We start from the raw sequence: 27,666 nt of genomic DNA, 5'->3' as shown, positions 1-27,666 counted from the left end.
CTTCAAATCTTTCCGCTTTTTCCTACGAACGAGGCGGCTATTTTTTCTCAAATCCTTTTGCATCTACCTGTGTGAAGGCTTTTAATGCTTCTCCTTTCGGCGTTCAGTCAAATCTGACAAGGAATTCACGCATTTAAGCATGATAACATTCGCGAATAGTACTGTTCTTTGCCCCTCGATTAACTCTAGGCGTAAAAAGAAGAATATCTCACATGGGGACTTTGTAACAAACAGTACATTCATTCACGCATGTCTCTACTTTTCTTGAGGATTCGTAAGGGTTGGCTAGTAATGCTCAAAAGAGCGACATTTCGAGAGCCCCTAATAAAAAAAACTCAAGCTTCATGTAGATTCAGAGTTTCATCGGCGTTGAATTGGGCATCGTGACACTAGGGAAACTCCAATTGTAGTGATGCATGTCTCTTCCCTCGAAGGGCATCGGTTACGCCTCCGCAAAACCGACTTTCCGGGATGCATCCCCAACGAAATCTGATTGTGTGAGAACCTGCTCCGGGGGATGAATTGACAAATGAGCATTTTCAATGCTCGGATGTGGCTCATCAAGGAACATGTCACCAAAGGTTATGGGGCTGCTACAAACATGGCAAACAACGGTGTTAAGAGCATCCCTATACCTCTTGTTCTCTGCTCGAAGCTTTTTGTTTTCATCCCTCAGAAACGCAAGTTCATGACTTTCACTTTGAACCTTCAATCGGGCCCGCTTGTTTTGAAACCAAAACTTGACCTTCAAGGGCTCCATTCCTAGCTTCCGGCTCAATTCATTTTTTCGTTTCCCGTTCACGTAAGGGCACTCCTTGAAGGCGCCTTCGAGCTCTCGATTTGATGTTTTCTTTCCTGGGGTTGATCATGGCTGCTTTGCTACCTTTGTTGCGGTCGAGATCTTGAATTTCACCGCCAAGGGAGTTGGGTTTTACTACTTCAATGCCGGATCCGGCCTCGAAATCTAGCAGTTCGCTCTCGGGGATGTCTAGGTTGGTTCCCCCCGATAAGTGCTGGTAGCCTCTAAACATGTTGGATTGAAATACCTCTTACCGCCTTTTGTTCACTCTACTCTCTGCTGTATGCTTACTCTCTCCAAATTCTTTTGAGTAAACATGTATGTTCCAGAGCATCCCTTTTAACGTGGATGAAAACCACTAAGCCGGTGCTTCTCCCAAGATTTTGTGTTTCCCGCTCTGTCTTCTTCATTTCCTTCTGACATGGTGGGACCCTCAAATCTTTTCTGCAGTATGCTTGTCCCTCTTTTAATATGGCGGAACCTTTAAGTCATTTCACAGCTTTTTCGAATTCGTGAGCCTCGAGATGGTAGATCCATGATTCACGGACGAAACGGCTGTAGTTTTACCCAGATAATTAACTTGGCCCCCACAATAATTATTGCTATGACTTTTTCTGCCCTTTAAATTAGGATTTAACGCCGAGATGATCATCGCTTTCATATCTTCATCTCCAACCTTCTAAGCACTCTTTCGCATCCATTCTTTTTCGTTTGCTTCAACAACAATGGCCTCCCTCCCCGCACACGTCTTCTCGGCTGAGGTTTTGGCCAAATGGGAGAAACTTTATAATCTCCTAGGCCAGGGCTACTCTTATATAGCCAATCATCCAGAGGTCGAAACTGAAATTCGTCTTATGTTTAGGGATATGGACACTACTTCTATTCAAGGTACCAAGTTAGAAGAGGAATATAGGATCTTCCCTACCCTCTTCACTAACTTCCCGGAGGCTTATAATCATGCTCATCAAGATGTTACTTTGGCCTATCTTGTGAGGGCACGCTATCGGGATCGGACAGATAACTTGGTGTTGGCCGATCTTGTAGCCGACAATTATAAGAAGGCCCTTGACTACGGTAATGATCAAGTCTCCTTGCTTGGTTCGTGAGAGGGGAAACTTGGTGGAACGTTTGGCCATGTCTCGGACCATCTTTGAGCGTGATCCGCTCAATATTGTTTTGAAATTCCAATGCACATGGCTGGAAGAAAGGATGGACGATCCGACCCTGGATATAGCCCGCGGGAGAATGCTGATCCATGACTTGGAATCTGCTGTCGAGTATCACGAGGACAAGGTAGCTGAGCTTAAAGAGAAATGTGAGCTCCTCCTCTTTAAGCTGGCGGATCTTGATTCTCGAAGCGATTAGTGTAGACGGAGCATCAATTGTATGGAGGACCAGTTAAGCTCCTTTGTGATGCTCATTAGGGCTCGGTTTGGCTTTACGTTCCCACCCCGATGATCTATTTGTAAGGCTTTCCGATGGATGAAATGAATGCAAGTTTTTACCGATTTCATCTTGGTCGTCATATTTTTTCGCAAGATAACCCCTTTTACTCTGTGAATATGTAAATCTCACGCTACGATGGCCGATTCAATTGGGCCGAGAGACCCCCCATTCGAAACGATCTCTCAAAGAAAATTGGTAGCGATGAAACAAACGAATGCCCAAATGTGAACAACTTGTGAATCAGTATTAATATTATAACTCGATTATGAAAACATCGGAGTAAATCAAGTATAATATTTCTTTACGGAGTCAGAATTCACTGGGTTGGTAAATACACGACCATCCATCTCGGCCAGAATCAAAGCACTACCAGGGAGCACCTTCTTTACTATATATGGACCACCATAGTTTGGAGCAAACTTCCCTTCCGGGAGTGGGACTATTGGCAACAATTTTCGCAAGACCAGGTCATTGATCTGAAAATATCGAGGCCGAACTTTTTTGTTGAATGAATTAGCAACCCTCTGCTGATAACACCGGCCATGACATATAGCCTTAATTCTCTTTTCATCGATCAGATTCAATTGGCTTGCCCTCTGCTGGATCCATTCAGCTTCCGTCAAGATAGCTTGAGACAGTATACGTAAGGAAGGAATTTCCACTTCAACCGGTAGAACAGCCTCCATTCCATATACAAGAGAATACGGGGTTGCCCCGGTAGATGTCCGGATTGAGGTCCGATATGCCATAAGTGCAAATGGCAACCTCTCATGCCAATCGCGATAATTTTCAGCCGTCTTCACCAAGATTTTCTTAATGTTCTTATTGGCGGCTTCTCTTGCTCCATTCATCCGAGGACGATATGGGGAAGAGTTCGGATGCTTGATCTTGAATTCCTTAAACAATTCGTCCATTAGTTTGTTGTTTAAGTTCGAGCCATTGTCGGTGATTATGGCTTCGGGTGAACCGTATCGAGCAATGATGTTTCGACGGATAAATTTCACGATATTTCGTGCCGTGACCGCTAAATAGGATGCGGCTTCGATCCATTTGGAGAAATAGTCAATCGCCACCAAGATGAATCGATGTCCATTGGATGCTTTAGGGTTGATAGGGCCGATAACATCAATGCCCCACATAGAAAACGGCCATGGTTCGGATAATCGATGCAACTCATTTGGAGGGATATTAATTTTGTCACCATGAATCTGACATTTGTGACAGCTCCGGACATGCTGAATACAATCTCTTTCGAGCGTGAGCCAATAATAACCCAATCTCATAATCTTCTTAGCTAACAAGTGGCCGTTCATGTGTGGACCACAGATCCCTTCATGTACTTCCATCATCGACGAACGCCCCGGTTGAGTCAACGCATCTTAGCGGGGACGAATCGAATGACCGTTTGTACAAATTTTCTCCATTCAAGAAGAACTTCGAGGCCATCTTCCTTATGTACTTTTGGTCAGATACGGTACTTTTTTCAGGGAACTCCCGCTTCTGAATATAAGTCTTGATGTCATGGTACCACGGCTTACCATCGGGTTCATCGATTACGGCCATACAATATGCTGGCTTTTTAAATACCTCGATCTTCAGTGGGTCAACCTCAAGTCCATTGGCGACTTGTAACATTGAAGACAAGGTAGCCAATGCATCGGCGAATCGATTATGAGTCCCGGACGGATACTCAAATGAGATATCCTCAAATTCCTCCACCAGTTCATCCAGATACTCATGGTAGGGCAGCAATTTAGCATCTCTTGTCTTCCACTTTCCAACAGTTTGAAGGATAATCAAAGCGGAATCTCCGAACACCTTGAGTCCGGCTATCCCCATTTCAATCGCAGCCCGCAAATCGAGGATGCATGCCTCATATTCTGCTATGTTATTTGTGCAAGGGAATACCAATTTTGCTGCCACAGGATAATGTTGACCACTTGGAGATATCAGAACCGCGCCCGTGCACGATCCCGATAAATTGACAGCTCCGTCAAAATACATAGTCCAGATGTAATCCTCCACCAACATGATTCGATCTTCAGAATGATAGGCATCATCATCTCGCCCCGGATTTTCAGCTAGGACATCTGCTATAGCTCGTCCCTTGATTGACTTTTGGGACAAATATTGAACATCAAACTCGGAGATGAGGATTTGCCATTTGGCCAGCCTACCAATCAAGGCGGGTTGATTTAGCAAGTATTTGATAGGATCGCACTCTGTCACCAGAAGCACCTGGTAATGCAAGGTATATTGCCGAAGCCTGTGCAGTACCCGGACTAACGCCGCACATGTTTTCTACGCTTCGGAGTATTTCATTTCCGAAGCTGTGAATTTCTTGCTCAGATAATAAATGGCTCGTTCTTTTCCATCCTCTTGCCTCTCTTGGGCTAACATAGCACCCAAGGACTCACTAAGGATTGTGAGGTAGAGGATTAGAGGTTGCCCCGGTGTTGGAGGAACAAGCACCGGTGGATTCATGAGATGCTGCTTGAGTTTCCCAAAAGCTTCTTCACATTCGCTATCCCATTGAACTAGCGCATTCTTCTTTAACAGCTTGAGGAATGGCTTAGCGGTTTCTGATAACCGAGAGATGAATCGAGCAATATAGTTTAGCCTACCCATCAAACTTCGAACTTCTTTAACCGTCGTCGGCGGCTTAAGCTCACGAATAGCCTTGACTTTAGAAGGGTCGACTTCGATGCCCTTGCTGCTTACCACGAATCCGAGCAACTTGCCCGAGCTGGTCCCAAAGACACACTTAGCGGGGTTGAGGCGTAACTTGTACTTTCGGAGTCCGTCGAACAATTTCTTCAGCGTTTCGACGTGATCTTCTCCATGCCTTGTTTTTGCTATCATGTCATCGACGTAAACCTCAATCTCATTATGCATCATGTCGTGGAAAAGGGCAACCATGGCTCGTTGGTAAGTAGCTCCAGCGTTTCTGAGACCGAACGGCATCACCCGGTAATGGAACATTCCCCATGGTGTGGTGAAAGTGGTTTTCAACTTGTCATTGACATTCATCAAGATCTGATTGTACCCGGAGAAACCGTCCATGAATGAAAACAATTCAAACCCCGTAGATCTCACAACAAGTATGTCGATATGCGGGAGGGGAAAATCATCTTTAGGATCGGCCTTATTCAAATCTCGATAATCGACACAGACCCGAATACGCCCATCCTTCTTCATGATTGGGACTATATTGGCAACCCAATCAGAATATTCTGTAGTCTCAAGGAATCCGACGTCAAGCGGCTTCATGACCTCCTCTTTGATCTTCCGGACCAATTCTGGTCTGGCCCTCCTTGACTTTTGCACCACTGGCTTAGCCGAAGGATCTATCGGCAAACAATGTTCGACAATGGAACGGTCAAGACCGGGCATATCTGCATAGGACCAGGCGAAAATATCCTGGTAATCCTTCGGGAGCTTAGTCAAGCGCTCGGTCATCTCTTTGGAAAGGTTTGCCCCGATCTTAACTTCTTTAGGGTTTTCTACATCGCCTAGGTTAACCGAGACAGTTTGTTCACCGGTCAAGGGCTTGATCTCCTCATGTCGTTCGAAATCCCGACGAATTTCCTCATAATCTGGACTGCACTCATCTAGGTCGTATACTTCTGAATCCACTAGATTTCCCTCCTCATGTATCCCCCATGATGACAAACTTGTTGGTCGTTGGTTATCGTCATCGGGTTGGAAGTTCCATCATACTTCTCAAAGTCGGGCATCTTGAACTTCTCCGAGACTGTGACCTTTGAAAAGATAGATAGGTCAATCTGGGGTATGTTGTGAGTCCCCTCAACCTCTCGGATCCTCTGTTCCATTTGGGCCAACAGCTTGGCCGCATCACCATTCAATCCGGAGGTCACGGGGCTGGCTTGAGGGATTGGGACTACGGGTGGCGTGCTCGAGTTCATGCATGTGATGATCACATCTTCTAGCGGCATTATCCGATAAGGAGCAGCTTCCGGGGCTTTACCGGAGTTATCCGTAGGAGGAATTCGAGCAGGAATGATTAGCGGCGGGCTGGAGGTGGATGATTGCAGTTTGGTGGTGAAGGCGGCCATCATTTCCTCCATCTTTCGGGACATCATCCCTTTAAAACGCTCGGTCAATGAGTTAAGTTTCTCGTCCGGGGCAGCACCGATAGTGGCGTTAATGTCGGCCATCCTCTTTGCGACCGATCGAGTAATATGTGGAGGATCCGTGATAAATTACCTGTACACAGTAACAAATCCAAAATTAGTACAGGGAGCAAGAATAGCGAGCCGGCCCATGGCATCCCTCTAGACTCAAACGAACAAAGTGATTATGACCAAAGGATTGAAACATGTAATTTTCAGTTTGTCCGCTTTTACGAAAAAATTCGTATTAATTCGTACATTGATCAAAACATGTCCAAATTTTACGAGCTTGTAGTTGAGAAGATGATGAACAACTTTTATGTTGGCCAATCAGACTAGAAATGCACGGATCAAATCAGTTTAATGTGTCTTTCCAAAAAAATCACGTTCAGAAAACTGTTATAACCGCATGTTGTTGAAAAAACGAAGGGCCATCTTAAATTATGAATTTAATTCTGAAATTTTGCAAGATATTAGTTGAAACATAGGTCTACAACTTTCGTGTTTGGCACTTACTCAAAGCTCGATCGTAGAATTTAGTAAAAATCGTACAACAGGAATAAGCCAAATCAGAATTGAGGACAACTGATGAAATTGTAAAAGCTGCGGAAGCAAAGTGCGAAATTGGAAATAAGACAATGAAACTTCTAAACAATCAACCTAAACCATGGACCGGCCCAAAATAAAAATGAGATAACAGGGTACAAGAGACAAGAAATTACCTCTCATACGAAGAAAATGTCAATCACAAAGACATGCGCATGAATCGTGAGTTTAAATCTTATTCTATCTATCCAAAAGGCTTTTGCAAAGTGAAATGATGAACGAAACGACATGTCGCAGCCTCGCGCGCAATCATCATGACTAGTCGCAACCTCGCATACAATAGTCATGACTAGTCGGGTCCAATCACTTCGGCTTGGTTCGGTCGACAAGGGAATTTCTCATGCATCGTAGCCTCACGTGTATGAGAACGACCCTTGAGCCATTTTTTGGAAAAATTTTCGGGATCCGGATGGGATAACCTTTAGCGAAACCTTACCGCCAAGGTTAAAGAACCATCTAAATACCATCTTAAAACTATTAGTGTGACCCAGGTCCGGTCACGGGTTGTGTGCGGTGTAGTGCAAATACGATAAATCATGCACAACAATTAAAGGCAAACACCGCTTCAATGATTCAAAAGTTAAATCACAATTCCAATTCACCAAGCCTGCAAAACAAAGGGTTAGCCGATCACTCCTCCCCTTATAACTCCCAATCTGCAAAAACATTTAACACCTAAGAATGAGAATTCAACCAAAGTTTACCAAATCAAGTGATTTCTTTTTCATGAAATTATCCGGCCTAAGTCCTCTTTGAGTCCCCGGTGGAGTCGCCAAGCAGTCGCGACCTAAAAAATAAACAGGTTAATTTTCGGGCTAATGGATTATCAGGTTAATTAATTAACTAACCTAACTCGGACTCTCCCAAGTCCATACCAAATCGCAACTTAAGGTTCAAATAATTAACATGCAACGTGTTTTGAATTTGGAGTCGCCACTAATCATTTTCGGTAGGTCGATTAGAAACCTAAATAAAATAGCGGGAGAAAACTATCTTATTTCCGCGAACCGGAGATTTTGAATTCGGGGATTTGGTTACGCTATATTACTCTAATGCCCTTTCGGTACCATTTTCATGAAAAATATTTGGTTTGGCAATTTTGATGGATTTTACTTGAAATTCAAAGATGCAATTTTGTTGATTTTTTTTTCTTCTTTTTTATGAGAATGTAAAACAATGAACTTTGTGCAATATACACCATGGATGATTTAGAAAGAAAGAAAACGCAGCCAATCACGAGTATTTATAAAAATAAATTAACATGTAATAATGTTAAAATTTGGAACACGTGGCATGTCTAAAATAAACAAACAAATGTTCAAACCAAACGATTACATTTTTGTAGATCGAGATGGAAAGGATTACCTTCTATTACACAAAATCTTACTCACATACACGTTATAGTTCCCTTCAAGATCTCGGAGCTGGAAGAACGCGGCTGTCGTCGAAAATGGCAAGCAATGGCGTTGTTGGGTGGCGAGAGGCGAAATATGTGTCGGGACTCGTCGAAGATGATGCTCGACTAAAACTCTTTTCTTCACTCTCGAATTTTCTCTTCTGATTTTTCTCAAGAACTCTTTTTTTCCTCTCTAAAAATTCCTCTCAAAAACTCTCTCAAAACTCTCTCAATTCTCTTCCACTCTCCCCCTAAAACTCTTCTCAAGAGCTCTCTACCTTCTCTATCACCAAAATTCTCCTCCTCAATTCTCAAGAACTCTCCCTCTTTTATAGCCAAATTTCTCCATCCTCTTTTTACCATCTTCCCTTCTCCATCTTCTCTTCTTCATCTTCTTTTCACCACCTTCCCTTCATCATCTTCCCTTCTTCACTTGCCCTTCATCATCTTCCCTTCTTTATCTTCTCTTCATCACCTTCCCTTCATCATCTTCCCTTCTCCATATTCTTTTGGCATTTGCAATGCAGTCCCCGAAGTTTCAAGTATTTGCAATACGATCCCTGAAGTTTTAAGTATTTGCAATACAGTCCCCGAAGTTTCAAATCTTCTCGGTGTATTTTTCCATCCCGTGCCTAGTCTAGACGCATGCTAAATTAAGTGTTCTGCTTGCCCAATTATATGTCAATGCAATGTACGCTAAAAATAAATATGTGAGATGATTTTTTATAATTTTTATGCAAAAAATATATTAGTCAAAATTTAGGCGTCAACATCATGTGGTTAAGTCGTTATTGGAGGGTTCTTTAGAGCGATAATGAGAAAACGAGATATATTTAATTCGGAAGATAATCACGAAGGAAACAGTGCGATTATTTTCACAGCCAGAGGGCTCAAAGGAAGAAACGAAATGTCAACAAGCCGGATTGTGTGGTTTTTGTAGTCAAATCATTGGCACATAGTACTTGCTCGATAATAAATCTAAAACAATGCGATTATTTTCACACGCTAACTTGTAAGCTTCTCGGAGCACCTTTTAGTCGAAAAGGGTAGTTTATGTCGGTAACATTGCCACATGAAGTGAATTTCCCGAATCGATATTACTAATGTGGAAGCACAACTACTAATAAAGATAAGTTGCTTTAGCATCCCAATGTTTGTTGCATGCACTTGCAAGTCACGAATTGAATCGGATTGGAAAGCTAGCATAAACAAAGGAGCGATGATATAGTTACTGTCAACTGTTTTAAAAATATAAATTATTAGATGAATAAGTTGGGAGGTAAATAGAGATCCGGAAAGATTTAAAGTAAAATTTTGTGAAATCATTACCAACTGTTTTGATAATTTAAACTGCTTCGATAGTTTAAATTGTTAAATGAAAATGTAATTTAATATTAATTATTTGACCGATGGGTTGGTCAATCTGACATAGACGAATAAATCTCCAAACTACTACTACTTGTGCAATATTGTGAATTGAATGACTTGGGGGTGGGCCTAATAAATATGATTGACATATGATTGAAGAAGTCAAGTGTGGGACTCGAAAGCCGATGAGTCAAAGTCGATCGACGTGCGTAGAGGAGCACCAGAGAATCGGAAGAAAAAGCAAAAAGATCAAGCATTGCGAACCATCCTGGAAAAGCTCGTAAAAGAATAATTTGGGAAGCTGCCAAACAGGTGTCATCGTCATCGATCGTGAATATGATGGGCCAAAATTTCAAAGGATGGAGATTATATAAATGATCTTTGAACTTTGATATAATGTACAATGTCGCCCTTAAACTTTTAATTTGTTCAATACGATCTTCGAACTTTATTTCAATGTGCAATGTCGTCCCTCAACTTTTAACTTTTTCAATGTATTCGCTGAACTTTTAGTACATGTTCAATCCACTCCTTAAATTACATAAAAATATACGATATTCACCCTAAACTTGAATTAATGGAAGGACAATATTAAATAAAATGGATGGCATTGAACAAATTAATAGTTCAAGAACGACAATGCACATTGGTGATGAGCGTGAACTATTGAAAGGGGCATTTTTCCTCGTACCGTGCTTCGCAAGTTGGAATAAGAGATGACAATGATTGGCTCTTTATTTGGGAGATTTACTTTTGGCATTGTTTAGTTGTTTGATTCCCGTAAAATTGGATTTGTCAAAGAATGAAAATTCAATTCCTAAATTTTCCATTTAGAAGAAAGGGATCCGGATCGCTTAACATTGGGATTTTCGTGACATGCTCATTATTACTCAAATCAGGCCATCCAAATGAAAATAGACAGTCAAGAATGGGCCACGTCATTTATTGAGGGGGAGGGAAAAAATTTAGGCGGGAATTTTTTTGGGATCTAAAAAATTTTGAATCCCAACCCTCTCTCATATCATGCCATCCATTTTCATTTGGACGGCGTAATTTAAGTAATGGTAAACATGTCATGAAAACTCCAATTTTAGGCGATCCGGATCTAGAAGAAAGACTACCATAGGAGCTAGAACACTTTGCATAATAGGATTTCTTTTTGAAAAATTATGGCAGTAAATTACCTAGCAACCTTTGATAAAATTCCAATATCACCATAATTATACTCTATCACCACCAAAGTCATGGAAAAGTCTAAGTCCATTACCTATTGCTATCATTGACTCTGAGGAGGGGAAGGGTTAATTTGAGTCCCCAACACCCAAGATCCCACCTCGACTCAAGACCTCGAGGCCGGCCTAGAAACCCGATGCCCGAAATTGAGACCCTAGTGCATACGCTTGGCACGCCGAGGACTGAGACCAAGACGAAGACTCGAGTGGTTGAGCACACGATAGTTGGGTTGAACTAGGGGCTCCAGCCCCAAAGCCCGAGACCTCAAGGATTAGACTCTTGTGCCTAGGCCTTGAACAAACACACGAGGCCTAGAGGCATGTGGTTCTAAATCAAAGTGTTAGAACAGCCGAAACGACTAAAACAGAATACAATTATGCCCAATGTGATTACCAGGAATGAGATTTTGTCAGAGGATTACTTCTCACTAAAACCAAATTGACCTTAAAGTTCTCTTGAGGTCCACTTAGCATCAACCGGAAATATATCAAAAGAGGACATTTGTGTTGACATGAAAGATATCAACTATAGGTGCTCCTAGGTCCCGGAGGCAATATAGCAGTACCTATCCCACTTTTGGCCGTAATTTTCATAATCTTGTAATTTTGCATGGAATTATCGTAAAGTTGGTGGCATTTGTAGGTACTAAATTAACTTCATGAGTTGTAATTTTACCCATAATGGTTGTAACTTGTTTACACTTGCAAATTTTTTGTGGGTCGTAATTTACTTGTAATAGTCATAGACAATGAAACTTAAAAAGAAAAACTTTTATCATCTTTAAGAGCACATTTTTCCACTAAATAACCTTAGCAGCCTAGTAAAAGAAATAAGAATTTAACTATCCAATCTAATAATGTTATTAATGGAGATATCATCTTTTGATGTCTCCTACTATTCTCCGACTTAAAATTTTATCTAATTTTTGATGGAACAAAAGGTCAATAAAAGTCTTCAAGATTTATTATCTAGATAATTGTCTCGCACTCTCCCTTCTTTAAACCGAAGTTGTTTTTTTATTATATCTCCCTCCTCTCTCCATCTGTCATTTTTATTAGTAGTGAGAATTGGTGTGCCGTGAAATGATGCTTAGATAGCGACCACGAGAGTGCTAGGAAGTCATGCGTAGCGCGGATTGTGTGCTAGTTAGTATTTTAAGCAGAGACTCCAAACCCCAAACGAGCTCCTCATATGTATTTGCGAGTGTTTTGATAGGTCATGATTAGGATACAATCTAATGATGGCCATGACTGGGGAGGTACCCATAAAACATTATTAATACGATCTGTTTTTATTTTCCTCAAATGTTACAGGTAGAAATAGTATGAAAATGGGTCTATGCTTGTGTAATACTAGTAACACTTTACTCAAGATGAGAATCTTCATAAGTTATTACATTAATTGATGAAGTGGGTATAGTATCTTTGCCTTATGTCCAAGTTCCATCATCCCTTGTCGACACTTCCGGTGGATAAAATAGTGGCTTGGGAGGTATTTGTAGATCATCTGCTACTCTGTCAAGCATTTCCATGACTTAAAGCCTTGAAGGGCGATCGCTAGGATTCAATTGAATGCACCAAAGAGCAACTATCATCATCTTCTTTACTATTCTCCTATGCTCCTCACTAACTTCTTCCATCGGAATGTCCAATTCTTCACGAAGTTGGTCATACACCCATAAAGGAAAGTAAATTCGACCGGAACACTCTGCATTTGTGTCCACATTTTTTCTTCGACTAGCCATTTCCATCAACAATTTGCCGAGTGAGAGTTAGAATGAGCAGCATGAGTGAGCATGAATATGAGTGATATATATATTGTCATATTCAATAGAATGAGGTGTTAGGAGTTACATCGGGACTTCTAATTCCTCCAAACATTGTCTGAAATATTTTTTTTTTTTTGTAGTGTCCTGCCACCTTATGGTTGAAAGTAAGAGTTTAATTGGGCTTTTAATTTCTCCAAGAACTACTTCTAAACACCTCGAGCCGACAGCATTGAGGACGGCGCTCAAATTGGTAGGGGAGAATGACACGTGATCCCATGCTCGAGAAGAACCTCAAGACTTGTTTTGTCTTGGACCTCCGGGGCTTGCTTAAGGTTTTCTACCATTTTCTAGAATATTCTTGGGGCGGGCGAGACGGTAACTGTCATGTGTTCCAGAATCTTCTTATTTATTGTCCGTAGTTAGGTAGATTGGAAGACGCTATCTGAGCTATTAGATCAAATATAGATCAACGGTTGTAATCCGAGACCATCTACTATATAAAGGGGTGCCCTTCTCTTCATATGAAACAAGAAACTTTGTCTTTTCTCGGTTGTGGTCGGAGAGGAGAAGGCATCGCCCACCTACACATACATTGCCCTCAAGGCCAAGGCCAACAGGAACCTGAAGTTTGTCATGGAAGGTGTTTGGCTAAGAGGTGGAATTGTATGACACAAGGCACTTCATCTTGTTATGCTTTTCTCCAATAACAACTAAACAAAACAAGAGACTCTTGACAGCTTTGGCTTGTCGGAGTATTTCCGAGTAAGTGATTTGAAGATCCTCCACCAGACAACAAAACAAAACAAGTCAGAATTTTTAGATAAATAAAAAAGCATAAACCATATATTAAAACTAAATCATCAATATGCTGCTGATTCAAGTGATTCTTTATGCCGTCAACATGGCACCTGCCCACAACTTCTGGCAGCTCTAGCAGCTTGTAGCAATCCGTATGACATAAAGCTGGAATAAGGGAAAGAAGGGAAAGAAGGGATCAAGAAGAGATCAATAGAGCATGCTATATGAAAACTTAAAGAGAGTACTTACTGATCTCGCTCGTCAACTATTGCCTCGTTTATGGTGGGATATTTCTCACACCATTCAATAAATTCCATATCACTCACACCAGCCTTGTACTAATGCAAAAAATCAAAAATTTTAATTGATGGTGGATTACATGCAAAGAAGCACTCACAATATTTTCCAATAATTCTTACCTCTCTAATTCCAAACGCATATGAAACAAGATACTTTGTCTTTTCCCAGCATGGAAGTCTTGCCACAACGCTTTGCTTGGTAATTTGAGGCAATCATAGAGCAAAGAGGGAAGAAATTTAGAGAGCAATAAGAAATTTAAAGAGCTAAACCGATTGTATATTTCGTATAATCTAGGTCAAATATGGTAATCATTTACAAAGAAGATTCACAATGTCCATAAAAGTCATTTAACTACTTAAAATGCAAAAACATAACTGAGTTGAATTGACTTTTGGATTCTTAGCAATTCTCTTGCAAACTGAATTACACCACTAACTGCCCAGGATGGGAGGTTCGAGAATTTCTAGGAAATAAGAAAGTGCCCTCGAATAGTTCATGGTCTTCACTTGGAAGGTCAGGGGCAGTTTGGTCATATAGGATCTTTCAGAAAGTTTTGCTCGGTTTCGGTTTGCGCCGTGGACCCTGCGCATGTTTGGGTCGGACTCAGGATGCATGGGGCTCATAATTATGAATTGCTGTTCACTTTGGTAATCACGACATGAGGAGTGGGACTTACTATCATGTAAAGGACGTGGCATACCTTTCAAAATAATCGTAATAAGGAAGCCGCTAGCCCGACAGTTTGATAGTATTGTTATTATTTTTTACTTCACAATTTTTCAATTAATGAGTGCTTTATGCAAAACACGGTGTTATAATGTGTGGATCTATGGTCAGAAATAACTGATAGTGCTACCAGACTTTTAAGAAAGCATTTCCTTAATAATAACTATGATTAACAATAATCTGGTATGTCATTGGACTTTCCATTCAAAGGAAAACGCGTGATTTTCTGACAAGCGTCCGTGGTGGGTTTTAGTGGAGGCTTAAAATTGCGCCGTGCCTAGACTAGCCTAGGAATGTGGGCGTGCTCACCTTACTCACGATCCCAGCGCAATTGCAGTGCATGTGCTCGAGTCTTGGCTTTGTGCCATGGTCGTGCCTGTCAATGCTCGCTCTCCTTAAATAAGCTAAAACAAAAATAATATTCACTCGGCCGTCGTGTTTCTTCGGAGTAACTATTGACGGAACGACACTATTGTTGTTTTCTTGTTGGGGTGAGTTGGGCTCAGCCTTCCACTAATGATGCCTCTCCAAAAGAATATTGTGAGGCCTAATATCAAAGTTTAGAATTTGCACGTCGCAATCTCGATGTAGATGCTCATCCCTCTTGCGACTCCAAAAACAATCTCATAAGTTTCCTTTCAATCAAGAGAAGTCCCTTGTCCTTGTGAGAAAATGTGATTATCCAATGAACCATTGTGCATGAAATCGTAGACGAGAGCTTATTTCGAGCCCTTGAAGCAAAAACCAACGAGTCCAACCACGTTAACATGATGTATTCTCCCGACGGTAGCCACGTCGCGATGAAGTCCTGCCCGTTCACTTTCCCCTTCTTCAGAATCCTCACCACCACGTCGCAGCCACTTCGGAGTTTGCCTTTGAAAATGGAACCGTACCCTCCCTTGCCTAGTTTGTCCTTAAGACTGCCCGTAATTTTCTTGATGTCCAAATAGGAATACCTTATTGGCAAAAAGTTATTGCTAGATTGCAAAAATTCCTCAAGGTTTCAATCCATTGCTAAGTGTCTTCTCCTCCATTTGCGTATTAGCAAACATCATCACCCACGGGGTGTCACGACCCGAACCCTACGAACCGTCGACATCCCACCTGGCCTCGCTTGCGTACGGTTCTCCAGGATCCTCAGGCCAACAATATTATACAACACATGCGGAAGCAACAAAATCTCCGTACAGAAAACCAATAACATTACGATAACTTGGGATGGTAAAAACACACATATGTACATATATACATAGTTGTTACAAACTGTCAAACCTAAGGCTTCGGGGGCCACCGTACAAGCCCGTGACCATCTATAACAAAAGACACGTGGTCGAAGCCCGCTACACAACCAAAATACAATACTCCACAACTGTCGAGAGACCAACTATTCTAAGCCTCGACCTCGCTATCTCAAGCGGCTACTTAGCATCCGAAGGCTCCATAACTTCTCCTGGCATCTCGATCTCCGGGTCGGATCATTGCGGCGGCGGGTCTGAAAAACAACGAACCCACGACGGGGTGAGATAAAATCTCAGTAAGAAAATCTCTAACCCTAAATCAGGCCGTTAGTGCCTCCAAACACAATCTGGGCGAGCAACAATTTCCAACAACTCTTTCTTTCTCACCCAAAAATTTTCACAATTAAATTCCAGAAAATTCCACTCTTTCTCCAAAAATTCTCACATCTTCTCAAATATCCTACGTTACTCCCCTCTCGGCGTTCCACGCCTCAGTCCGACAATAAAATATTCTATGTGCTCCAGGGCACGTTTTAAACACATCAGGCCATAATATAAATATCCACATTACTCCGAAAATTGTTACGTTACTCCAAAAATATTCCACGCTACTCCAGAATATTCCACGTTACTCCAAAAATTTTCCACGTCACTCCAGAATATTTCACGTTACTCCAAAAATATTCCACGTCACTCCCGAATATTCCACGTTACTCCAGAATATTCCACGTTACTCCAAAAATATTCCATGTCACTTCAGAATATTCCACGTTACTCCAGAATATTCCACGTTCCTCCAGAATATTCCACTTTACTCCACCGCCATCAAATAAGTTCATAACATTGAGCCTCGGACCTTTATGGAACACAGCTCTATATATATACCAGGGTCTCGGACACATAGGAATACGACCCACGAATCTCGGTCTCGGACACATAGGAACACGACCGGATCAAGTCTCGGACAATTAGTCGAACACGACTCACTTTGGTCTCGGACGACTTAATTGAACACGACTTTCTTACTTTCTTGGTCTCGGACAATCAGACGAATACGGCTCACTTTGGCCTCGGACGACTTGATTGAATACGACCCTCACATTTCCTCGGTCTCATACAATTAGACGAATACGGCTCACTTTGGCCTCAGATGACTTGATTGAATACGACCCTCACATTTCCTCGGTCTCGGACAATCGGACGAATACGGCTCACTTTGGCTTCAGACGACTTGATTGAATACGACCTTCTCATTTTCTTAGAATTGTTCGGGACCACGTGATTCACTCACGTTAGAGAATTAATAATTCGGGATCACCCGATCAATTCACACTACTCCAAGAATTCATCCAGACTACCCGATCAATTTATGCTACCAAAGTATCCAATCCACGCCATGCGACCATATTATGCTAACGTAGCAATTTATAAATCACGTGCCATTAAAATTATACTAACATGGAAATTTATCACGGCCGAACAATAATAATTTTCTAACATATAATTAATCTACGACTATAGTACTAAACTATAGTAATCATGCCACATTTAATTAGTACCATGGCATAACAATTTTATGTCACATGAAAGTAACCTTAGTTAATATTTAAACTAATCATGGTTCAAAATTAACTAGAGTCAAATACTAACCTAACCATGATTAATAAATAGCATAAAGTAACTCTAGTTAGGGCATAAAGTAACCATAGTTAAACTTTGACCACTATTATCTTCTTGACTTTACTATTCATTGCAAGAACAAGCCTTCTTTCTCCTCAAATCTGCAATTTTCGTTCAGCAGCTATACCACCCTCAAATTCACCAATTTCTTCATCAAAACTTCACAATTTCATGGTCTTTTAGCAGCCTAGTCACCTAATTTAGGTTTAGAAACAATCCTACCTCCAAAAACTCCCGAAACGTCCGTTGAACGGTCGCGGAAAAGATCGAACCAAGCGGCGGTTCCGGCGATCTTTGCACGGCCGGCGATTTGTTGACGATCTAGGAACCTCAAGCTATCCAAAGCGACTCCGGGGAGAGCTCGAAGAATTTTCGGCAATGGAGGGTGAGAGAGAGGGTGTTCGGCCAAGTGAGGGAGAGGGAGAGGGAGAGTGAGGTAGAGAGAAAGTGAGCTAGAGAGAGAGAGAGAGTTCTTGGATAATGAAGAAGAAGAGGCCAATATAATAATTAATATAGGTTAATAATAATTAATTATGCCCACAAAGTCAAGAGAAAAAAAAATAATTATCTCCCCTCATTGACTAGTCAATCTCGGCCAAAAGGGGAAATGACCAAAATAACCCTTGTTCCAAGTGAAAAATAGGGTATTTTTCGAGGGCAAATGGGTCATTTCCCATACCCAGTCCAAATCTACTTTTCCTGAACCTCTTTGGGGCGAACCGCGAAGGAATTTCACACAGGATGAGGAAACGTCCAAAATTTTATTTATTGAAACCCCTGAAGGTCCAACGTCAAATTACGAAGCTCGATTCGCGACTAATCTCGATCAATAGAATTTTCAGCGTATCTCAAACTAACGGGTGGCTTTTAGGAGTTACGCGTATCGACCCGTGATTAAAATCACGTTTAAGAATTACTCGAGCCATGGCGACCTTGGTTATCAATCAATTACGAGGGTCAATCACTAGTCCCGATAGACACGATCGTTAGAAAATAATTCAAGGACGTTTGGAACCCACACGAGGTCGAACGGAATCACCCGTGATCCAAGCGTTGGGTATTATCCAAATCGTTCCTTAATCATTCTAGGATCGGCCTATATTGGTCCAAAATATTCCCTCGACAATTTTCATGGCCAAAGGGTCACTCCATGACCAAGTTCTTAGGTCCACGTACTTGACTTTCCTAGCTAGCCATTCCCATTTGGTTAGTTTGCTCGAGAGGGATCGGTTCCGAGTGAGATTCGACTGAAATACATCGATGAGACTTTTCATTTATTCAAGGCTTCAAAACGAGCCGGATTACAGGATGTCACACGGGGCTCCCAAGATGAATTTCGCAACCATGCAAGCCAACAATGTATTTTGGATAAAACGTAAGAAATTTGTGGTTGTGTTATGTTTCTGATAACCAATTTGTGGGTGTGTTAAATCATTGCATTTAGAAACATTGAGTCAACTTCATAAGGAGAAAATTGTACTAATGTTACCGATGGCAAAGAACGGGAGCATCGCACGAAAGTAACCATTGTTCACTATTTTGCAATGGAGGTTAAATTTGCCACAAGTGACACCTGAATAAATTTTAAAGACACTTATTTAGACCATACTCAAGTAACTGAGTGTATCGGTTCTATTTACTAAATTTTGTGGCGGAATTCGAATTAAATAGATGAAGAAATGACAAAATGGTGTATTTATTGTTACACGTACAACCAATTTGTGGGTGTGTCATAGGAACACTAAATTGATTTCACAATGAGAAGATTGTAGTAATGTTACCGATGGCATAGAGCGGGATCACTTCCATAAACTGGGCGATATAGGAGAGGAAAACGAACATATTTCCATCTGCAAAAGAGATTGAGTATGTGACAAGTGAAAGCTGAAGAATATTTAAACCATAATCAAGCAATGAGCATAACGGTTCAATCCATTAGAGCAAGGATGTTTTATTCCGCCAACTTATTTTACATCCCATTTATTTTGATATAGACTTCATTTCCGCTCTTATACTTAATAATGTGCTCAAGTCGCTTTCTATTAAGGAATTTTTCTAATGGAAACATTATTGGTGATCTTTGTTATAACATATTTTATGTATGAATTACAATCGCAAAGAGTTCACAACCTTAACCAAAGAATTTCCCGTAAGAAAAACTTGAACTGAAGAATTGTATACTGTAGGGAGTTATGCCACAATGAGCTTTAGAGAGACATCATAAATAAATTTACTATATCGATATTCTTTTAAATTTGAATTTTCGATCATTAAATTGTCTAAAATACTCGGATCTTAGATGATGCTCGTGAAAAAGCAATGAACGTGCAAACTTCTCCGATCTCAACACAAAAAGGAGAACAAAAAACGTTTAGAAAAGGTTGATAAAAATCATTAGATTGATTGATCGAAACTAAATGTGTACTTCTCCTATTTCATCAATGTTACCATTAATGTGGTTTCAACGATGGCTATTTTGGGCCATTTTAAGTTTAGAGTGCGTCTAAAGCTAATTGAAGGTGGAAAATAGCCTGAGTTTTTTTTTAAAAAGGAAATTGAACAAACTCAAAAGTCGTTACCTTCCTGAATGCACTGAATTTCGTGCGTGTCGTTGATGAAGCACTGAAAATAATTTCTGCAATTGATCTTACACACAATTGGATGCCAGGAAAGCTCAAACCCATCAACCTTTAGTTGATGAATTTGCGCATAGGAACGAAGATCATTTGCCATCAACCCACCAAGGTATCATTGCCATAAGCTCTATAGTGCATGTAGCTTCCACATACGTGAGACACTCGCATCGACCACGGTATATACTCGCCTTCCCGCATTAGAGAAATTCGAAAATTTGACCTATCAAGGCATGACAGAGTGTCGAAGTAAAACTGAGAATCGACGGCCTTGGTGCAGTACGTGATTGCCACGGTCTTGGAAAAATATGGACCCAAGAGTTCGTCTCGAAAGTAGCCGCACGACAAGGAGCGGAGAGGAAGAGACGAGAAGTTGCTTTCTCACAGCTCGACATCGGCAACCCTAATCGTGTAGTTGGTATAGTCGATGTGCTGTACATAGTACTTGCCTAAGTACAGATCTAGAATGGTGTGGCTGTTTACGCAGGCTAGCTCATAGCGAGGGTCGTCCCTCAGCCGAAACGGATAGGTTATGTTCGCGATGTCGCCACACGAGGTTGTGCACTGATTGTTTTCGACGGCGATAATAAAGACCAATGTAGAAGAAGGAGGAGGAGGAGGAGTCGATCTTTGTGCATAGCTTATGCAATAGATGAGAGGAACAATTGGAGTTGCTCTGTTTCTTGAAATAACGAGGAGGGTATTTATCGACAGGGAGAGGGAAAAATCTCCGACAAATAACGGTCGGCTGAAAAGTCAGAGCCAAGCTTATCCAACTGCTGCAGTGCTTGCTGTTGCTCTTACAGGACAGAAGCTAATTTTTCTTCTTTACACGGAAAAGATGTAGGGCCAAGACATGATGGTCTATCTAGTGCGATGTTCAGCCACGACAGACTTAGAAAATGATGGAAAACAAGCCTTGCCCTCCAGCCTCCACGGAAGTACCATGTTATGGATTTGGCAATTTGTTCTAGAAGAATTGGCATAGATTGTGAAAAGAATAAGAACCGAAGATAGCACCGCCCAGTAAAGTTGAAGCTCCTCTAGATAAATACACACGGGATTTGATCCACTCAACTGCTGATTAGCGGGTTGGATGCACAGATTATAATATCGTTTGAACTGATTTCCAAAACCACCGGACCGGATTGTGGTGAGGCCACCATGCTGAACAAACGACATCAATTACGAAGACAAAGAGCCAAACTGGTTGGACTGAGGAATTACTTCGATAGCATTCTCATAGATTGCAGAAACAGAGAAGAAATATTTGCAAGCAAGCAAATCTTCAATCAGATGCGTCTCCACGGATAAATCCAAAACGTTTCTATCAGATTCTATTGACATGTTTACCGAGAAAAAAAAAATGTATAGAAAACTCACGGTGATGCCAGACATTGTCCGCGAGCGACTCTGCTTTTCGCGTAGCATCTTCGAACCTCTTCCCACACCGGTTCAACGCGTTGCATACCTTGTTCATCTGCCCTGCAAAGACCAGCAAAGCGTCGGCCTCATCAACACCATCATGAAATCCTAATCGTCAACCATAACACGACTGCAGACGGGGAAAAGTACGCCTCGATAGACTCACTCCTGCCAGATGACGCGGAACCATTCGCCGGAGCGACATGGACGCACCGGTTCTCGCCGCTGCTTTGGTTGAGGCAGACGAAGCCAGAGGCCGAGCCACTTGGGGTGGCATTCAAGTAGCTGGAGTGAGAGCTCGCCGGCAACCCACGTGGCGGCGTGCTGATTGGCGGGATGCGCCCGTGGCTCCACCGGCGTCCCCACCACGCACGGGCCACTTGTTTCGATTGGGATTGCGATTCGAGAAACAATCGGACAAGAAAAGAGAGTGGAGATGGAATCTAGAAAAGACGAGACTTCGATAGATCACAAGAGACAACGACAAACGAGAATCAGAATCAGAATCAGAATGTGTTGAGCTTTCTTTTATTTCCTTTTTTTTTTTTGGCTTAATTTTTGAAGTAACGGTTCACTGGGTTTGAGTAGAGGCGACCAGAAGGAAGCAATAGCGAGGCGATGTTTGCATCCAAGGACGCGACCTCTCTATTATTTCGGATTTGGTCCCCTAAACTTTTTGTTATCTCGCCGTGTATCCCAAATTAAGGACCTGTGATCGGAAAAGTGCGCTTCCGAATCCTTGGAGGCCAAAAACAGAAACATCGTCTATCCGGCCAAGAAAAAAGCAATGAAATTGTAAACGATGCAACTCACCATTCGATTCTTTTTTCCTCACTTCTTAAATAAAATAAAAAAAAATGCAAATGAAGTTACACGAAATTCAATCTTAAAAAAATTGTAAAATTTCACATCCATTTTTAAAGTGGGATTTTGTTTGACCTAGCCCATTTCTGGTTCGTTCAATTTCATACAAATAGTGATGTACTGCTTAAAAATGACAGTAGGAAGCATCTGGAAAAGTTAACACGATCTTAAAAAGCTGAATACGGCCGTACTCGCATACATTAGAAATGAATTCAAACTCGACTAGAATGTTCAGACACAGTTTTAATAAAAATGGCATACATCTCCATCCGTCGTTTAATGTGATAATGCTAAAGGATCAATCGGGCGTAATTAAGATCCGTTAAACATTCTACAATTTGATGATGGCCAAGAAAGAGGAGCCACACATGAAACTTCATCAATACCATGTTTCAATTTGCCACATATGTGACGGGATCAAACGGTTTCGATATGCATCTATATTTGTGTGATACTAATACTAGTATACTCAAAGTGAGAAACTTCGTAAGGCGATGCACTAGTTGATGGAGTGGATACAGTATCATTGCCTTCGTCGGTCCAAATTGCATCATCCCTTCCCGACATTTCAGTTGGACAAAAGGAGCGGCTTGGGTGATATTTGCAGATCATCTACTTCCCCCTTGAGCATTTCCAGGACTTCGCGCAACGAAGGGCAGTCGCTAGGATTCCATTATATGCACCAAAGAGCAACTATTACCATGGCTTTTTTTATTGTTCTCCTCTCCTCCTCGCTAACTTCTTCCACCGGAACGACCAATCGTTCACTGAGTTGGTCATGATCCCACAAAGGAAAGTAAATATAACTGAAGTACTTTGAAACTGCGTCCCCATTCTTCCTCCTCCTAGTGATTTCCATCGGCAATTTTCCAAAACTATAGTCATTGGCTTTGTAAGAGACGCCCCCAAAATTCTTCAAGACCAGCTCCGAAGCCATATATCTTAAGGTTCCTCTTGCAGTCAGAGACAGTGTTGCAATCCGAGGGATACAATCTTGTGAGCCCAAGGTCGCAAACTTTTGGGGTGAAATCTCTATCGAGAAGAATGTTGTCCTAGCGAAACAGTGTGACTATTCACAAAAGAGTTGCAATTATTTTTCTATTATTTTTAATTTTGAATTTTAATTCTAATTTCTTATGACCTTGGAAAGGTTGTAATTTTTTCAGACATGATAGTTTTTGGACATGAAAAGATGCATCCGAATCACCAATCTAGTCTTCGAACATGAAGAGTTGTGTTCGGATTAACAGTTTTGAGACACAAAGAGTTGTACTCTTTTCAGACGCAAAAAGTTGTGTTCTTTTCGCTATTATATATTAAATGATTCTTTCAATATTGATTTACTTCAACTTCTATTTTTTTTTTTTAAGAGATACAGTCCTCTTTTCAATTGTTTTCCTTTAAGAGTTCTTAAAAAAATATTAGAATAACTATATGATATTATCACTGCGAAATTGTGTTGTATCCTCGGACGATTTTTGCTAGTAACTATTAGCAACATTGTGAGGCAAATAATTCATTAACAAGAGTGTTATCACACCTCAAAGTCTGATTCCATTTCTTCCCATTCATTCACTAAATATGTTCTAAACACCTAGGGAGCCGGTAGAAACAAGGTTAGTTTCAGGTTCCGGGGTACAAAATTTGGGAAACCAGTCCTGACGGATAGGATATTGAAAGGAACCTAGAATCGCTAACTCCTAAATGCGCTTGCGGCTACACCTGTCGCCGGCGTCCCCACCATGCACGTATTGCCCAGCGTGGTCGCCGATTCCCCTCCACCGCTCATCCTCTTCTTCTCCTCTTACGCGAGTGTCCATTGGTATGTCGAGCTGAGAGTGGAGATGGAATCTGGAAAAGAGGAGAGATCTGAATAAGATCACGATAGAGAAGGATAAATGAGAATCGGAATGTATTATTTTCATTTTTTCAGCTTAATTTTCGAATTATCCTTTACTGTGTTTGAGTCTAGAAACGATCTCCATCGCCAAAGGAAGAGTTTTTTTTTTTTTTGGTCGGAAGCTAAAGGAGAGAGATTAGCAGGAAGCAAAAAGCAACACGATCTTTCCGTTATTTCGGATTTGGTCCCCTAACTATTGGTTATTTTGCTCTGTATCACAAATTAAGGAACTTGTTCTAAGTGTTCTTCGCGTTTCCCGTCCTTTAAGGCCTGGTTTGTATAGCGATAAATAAGTGATTTGGAAAACAGTGTGCATCACTTAAAATAATAAGTCAATGACAAATTCTTTCATTACCAACGGAGCCTAAACCGAAGTTTATCATCTCTTCGAAGATCTTATCATCTCTCCATCCATCATCTACTTCTCCTTCCAGCATTTCCGAGGCTTTGCGCATCGAAGGGCGGTTGCCCAGATTCAATTGAATGCACCAAAGAGCAACTATCATCATTTTCTTTGTAATACTCCTATCCTCCTCGTTGACATTTTTTATGGGAACGTCCAATCCTTCGCAGAGTTGGTCATGAACCCATATGGGAAAGTACGTCTGGCTTGAATGCTCTACATCTGCATCCATATTGTTCCTTCCCTAGCCATTTCCATCAGCAATTTACCGAAACTGTAGACATCGGCTTTGTAAGAGACGCCCCCGAGGTTCCTATAGACCAGCTCTAGAGCCATGTATCCTAAAGTTCCTCTTGCAGCAGTCAAGGATATGGTGTTGTAGTCCGTGGGATCCAATTTGGCAAGCCCAAAGTCAGAAATTTTTGGGTTAAAATCCTTGTCGAGAAGAATATTGTGAGGCTTGATATCAAAGTGCAGAATTTGAATGCCGTATCCCCGATGAAGATACTCAATCCCTCTAGCCACTCCAAGAGCAATCTTGTACACTTCGTTGCAATCAAGAGAAGTCTCTTGTCCTCCTTGTGAGAAAATGTGCTTTTCCAAAGACCCATTGTGCATGAAATCGTAAACAATAGCTTGTTTAGAGCCCTCAAAGCAAAAACCAATGAGTCCAACCACATTAACATGGTAAATTCTTTCGATGGTAGCCACTTCGCTGATGAAGTCCTGCTTGTTCGCATTCCCCTTCTTCAGAATCTTCACAGCCACCTCGTGGCCGCTCCGGAGTCTTCCTTTGAAAACGGAACCATACCCTCCCTCGCCTAGCTTGTCCTTGAGACCGCCCGTGATTTTCTTGATGTCTGAGTAAGAGTACCATATTGGCAAGAAGTTATTGTTGGACTGCAAAAATTCTTCAACATTTTGATCCATTGCTAAGTGCCTTCTCCTCCATTTGCGTATTAGCAACAGCATCACACATGGGGCTCCCACGATGAATTTCACAACAATGAATGGCACTGTAATTTTGGGGAAAGCGCAAGAAAATTGTGGGTGCATTATTAATCTGATAACCAGTTTTTGGGTGTGTTAAATGTGTGCATTTAGTAATGTTACCGATGCCATAGAGCGGAATCATCTCCATCAACGACCAACCGATAATGAAGAGGTAATTGACGATAACTTTTCCTATAAAAGAGATTGAATCCCCAACAAAGGAAACATACAACACTTATTTAGAGCATAATCAAGCAATGATATCCGTTCAATCCACTGAGATTGATCATGGGAATTCGCAATCAATAAGACTGATTGACTTTGTTGAACATGAAATGAGGCACTCGTTAAGGAAACATATAATGGGAAAATTGTCCAACCACTAATAAATCATATAGTTATAAACTTTTCAATTTTGCTAATTTAGTCCTAAATTTTTTGAAGAAATTTCAATGTAGTCCTTCCAACCATTATCGTCAAAAATCACTAACGTGGCGGTTTGATACGTAGGACGACCGACGATAACTAAACCGTCAGCAGTATCTGACAAAAACTGATCGAAATGATTACATTTACAATTTAACACAAATCTGAAAAAAAAAATTACACAATAGTTTAATCCTAAAACATTGGGCAATATTGCAGATGGAACCTCTTTGGACTGAATATTTACGTGGATAGCATTATATTATATTGCAGAAACAGAGAAGTATTATATATGCAAACGTCGATAGCTTTCTAATATATCTCATGTTTAGATCAAATTTATCAGATTTTGATCAGATATGTCCTCACATTAATTTTTTGTTATAAATTTTTTTTTTTTGGTTCAGAAAACTGAACAAGCCGAGAAGTTCTTACCTTTCTTGGGTCCGCACTGAATTTGGTGCTTGCTGCTGATTTCCCAATAATAATGACGTTTGCAATACATCATACCCGCAATTGGAAGCCATGAAAGCTCAAATCCATAAACCATCTGTTCGTGAATTTGGGCATCGGACCGAGGATTATTGCCATCAACCCACCCAGGTATCATTGCCATAAGCTCTATAGTGCATGCAGTTTCCACGTTCGAGACATTCGCATCGACCATGGCATATATTCGCCTTCTTGTTCTAGAAAAATTCGAAAATTTGACCCCATCAAGGCACGATGAAGCATCAATGTAAAGCCGAGAAGCAACCGCCTTCGTGCATTTCACGATCAAGACAGTTTTGGATGGCTCTTGACCATAGAACATGGACGACTCGTAGTCACAAGCACTATACGGATCATGGTAGCTGAAGTTGCCGCACCACAAGGAGCGGCGAGGAAGAGACGAACAATTGCCCTTTCTCATCCCTACATCGGCAACCCTTATGGTGTAGTTGGTATGGTCGATGTGCCGTATGTAGTACTTACCTGAATACAAATTCAACATGGTCCGGTTATTTAAGCACAATAGCTCATACTTAGGGTCGCCGCAGATTTTCGGGTCACCCTTTAGCTGAAACGGGAAGCTTATGTTCGTGACCTTGCGGCAAGAGCTGGTGCATTGATATTGTCTGTGGCAATGCTAAGAGACTGATGTAGAAGACGAAAGAGAAGGAGGAGGAGGAGGAGGAGGAGGAGGAGCAGGAGGAGGAGGAGGATTTGATCTTTGGGCATTGGTCATGCAATGGGAAAGAAGTGAACACGAATAAAGTAAGAAAATCAAGTGTTTATTGCTGAGATGTAAAATAAAAAGATAGGTAAAGACTAGAAAAGAAAAAATCTCAGAGTACAAACTCTTTGTTTGGACGTGTGAGAGAACGAAGAGATTGGTATTGGTCGGCGGAAAAGTCAAGGTCGGTCAACGGAGGAGACAAAGCACAAAGGGAAACTTTATGCCCCGCCACCAATCTAAAGTTTCAATCGACCCCCGCACCGGCACAGCTGCGTAGCGAGCTCAGAGCCAAACTTGCCCTGCCCCGGTGGC

At 41.3% G+C, this 27,666-nt stretch overlaps 2 protein-coding genes across 2 annotated transcripts in view; both read right to left on the bottom strand.

The window, feature by feature from the left end:
• The window catches only part of LOC115732893 (GEM-like protein 2), a 37,018-nt gene extending 14,898 nt beyond the window's left edge, over positions 1–22,120 (bottom strand). The window contains exon 1 of the mRNA XM_048281970.1: positions 22,046–22,120. The gene's annotated coding sequence lies outside the window, so the exon portion shown is untranslated. The remainder of the gene's footprint in view (positions 1–22,045) is intronic.
• A 2,812-nt stretch (positions 22,121–24,932) lies between these two features.
• LOC125315861 (LEAF RUST 10 DISEASE-RESISTANCE LOCUS RECEPTOR-LIKE PROTEIN KINASE-like 2.5) lies at positions 24,933–27,129 on the bottom strand. The gene is made up of 3 exons (XM_048281928.1): positions 26,571–27,129; positions 25,830–25,901; positions 24,933–25,732 (listed from the first exon to the last, which is right to left on the bottom strand). The coding sequence occupies exons 1-3, from the start codon at positions 27,127–27,129 to the stop codon at positions 24,933–24,935; spliced, it is 1,431 nt and encodes a 476-aa protein (XP_048137885.1).
• Between the last annotated feature and the right edge of the window lie 537 nt (positions 27,130–27,666).

Source organism: Rhodamnia argentea, chromosome 7 (assembly GCF_020921035.1).
Source record: "Rhodamnia argentea isolate NSW1041297 chromosome 7, ASM2092103v1, whole genome shotgun sequence".
Taxonomy (NCBI): Eukaryota; Viridiplantae; Streptophyta; class Magnoliopsida; order Myrtales; family Myrtaceae; genus Rhodamnia; species Rhodamnia argentea.
Note: the sequence above shows the minus strand (reverse complement) of the source record. Positions and strands in the feature narration are given on the sequence as shown.

Excerpts from the sequence above, each read along its gene's own strand:
- LOC125315861 (XM_048281928.1), bottom strand. The coding sequence starts at position 27,129 with ATGTTGAATTTGTATTCAGGTAAGTACTACATACGGCACATCGACCAT. Across the intron at positions 25,902-26,570 it reads TCAGTGCGGACCCAAGAAAG|GAAAAGTTATCGTCAATTAC; the intron begins GTAAGAACTTCT and ends TCTCTTTTATAG. Across the intron at positions 25,733-25,829 it reads GATTCCGCTCTATGGCATCG|TGCCATTCATTGTTGTGAAA; the intron begins GTAACATTACTA and ends CCAAAATTACAG.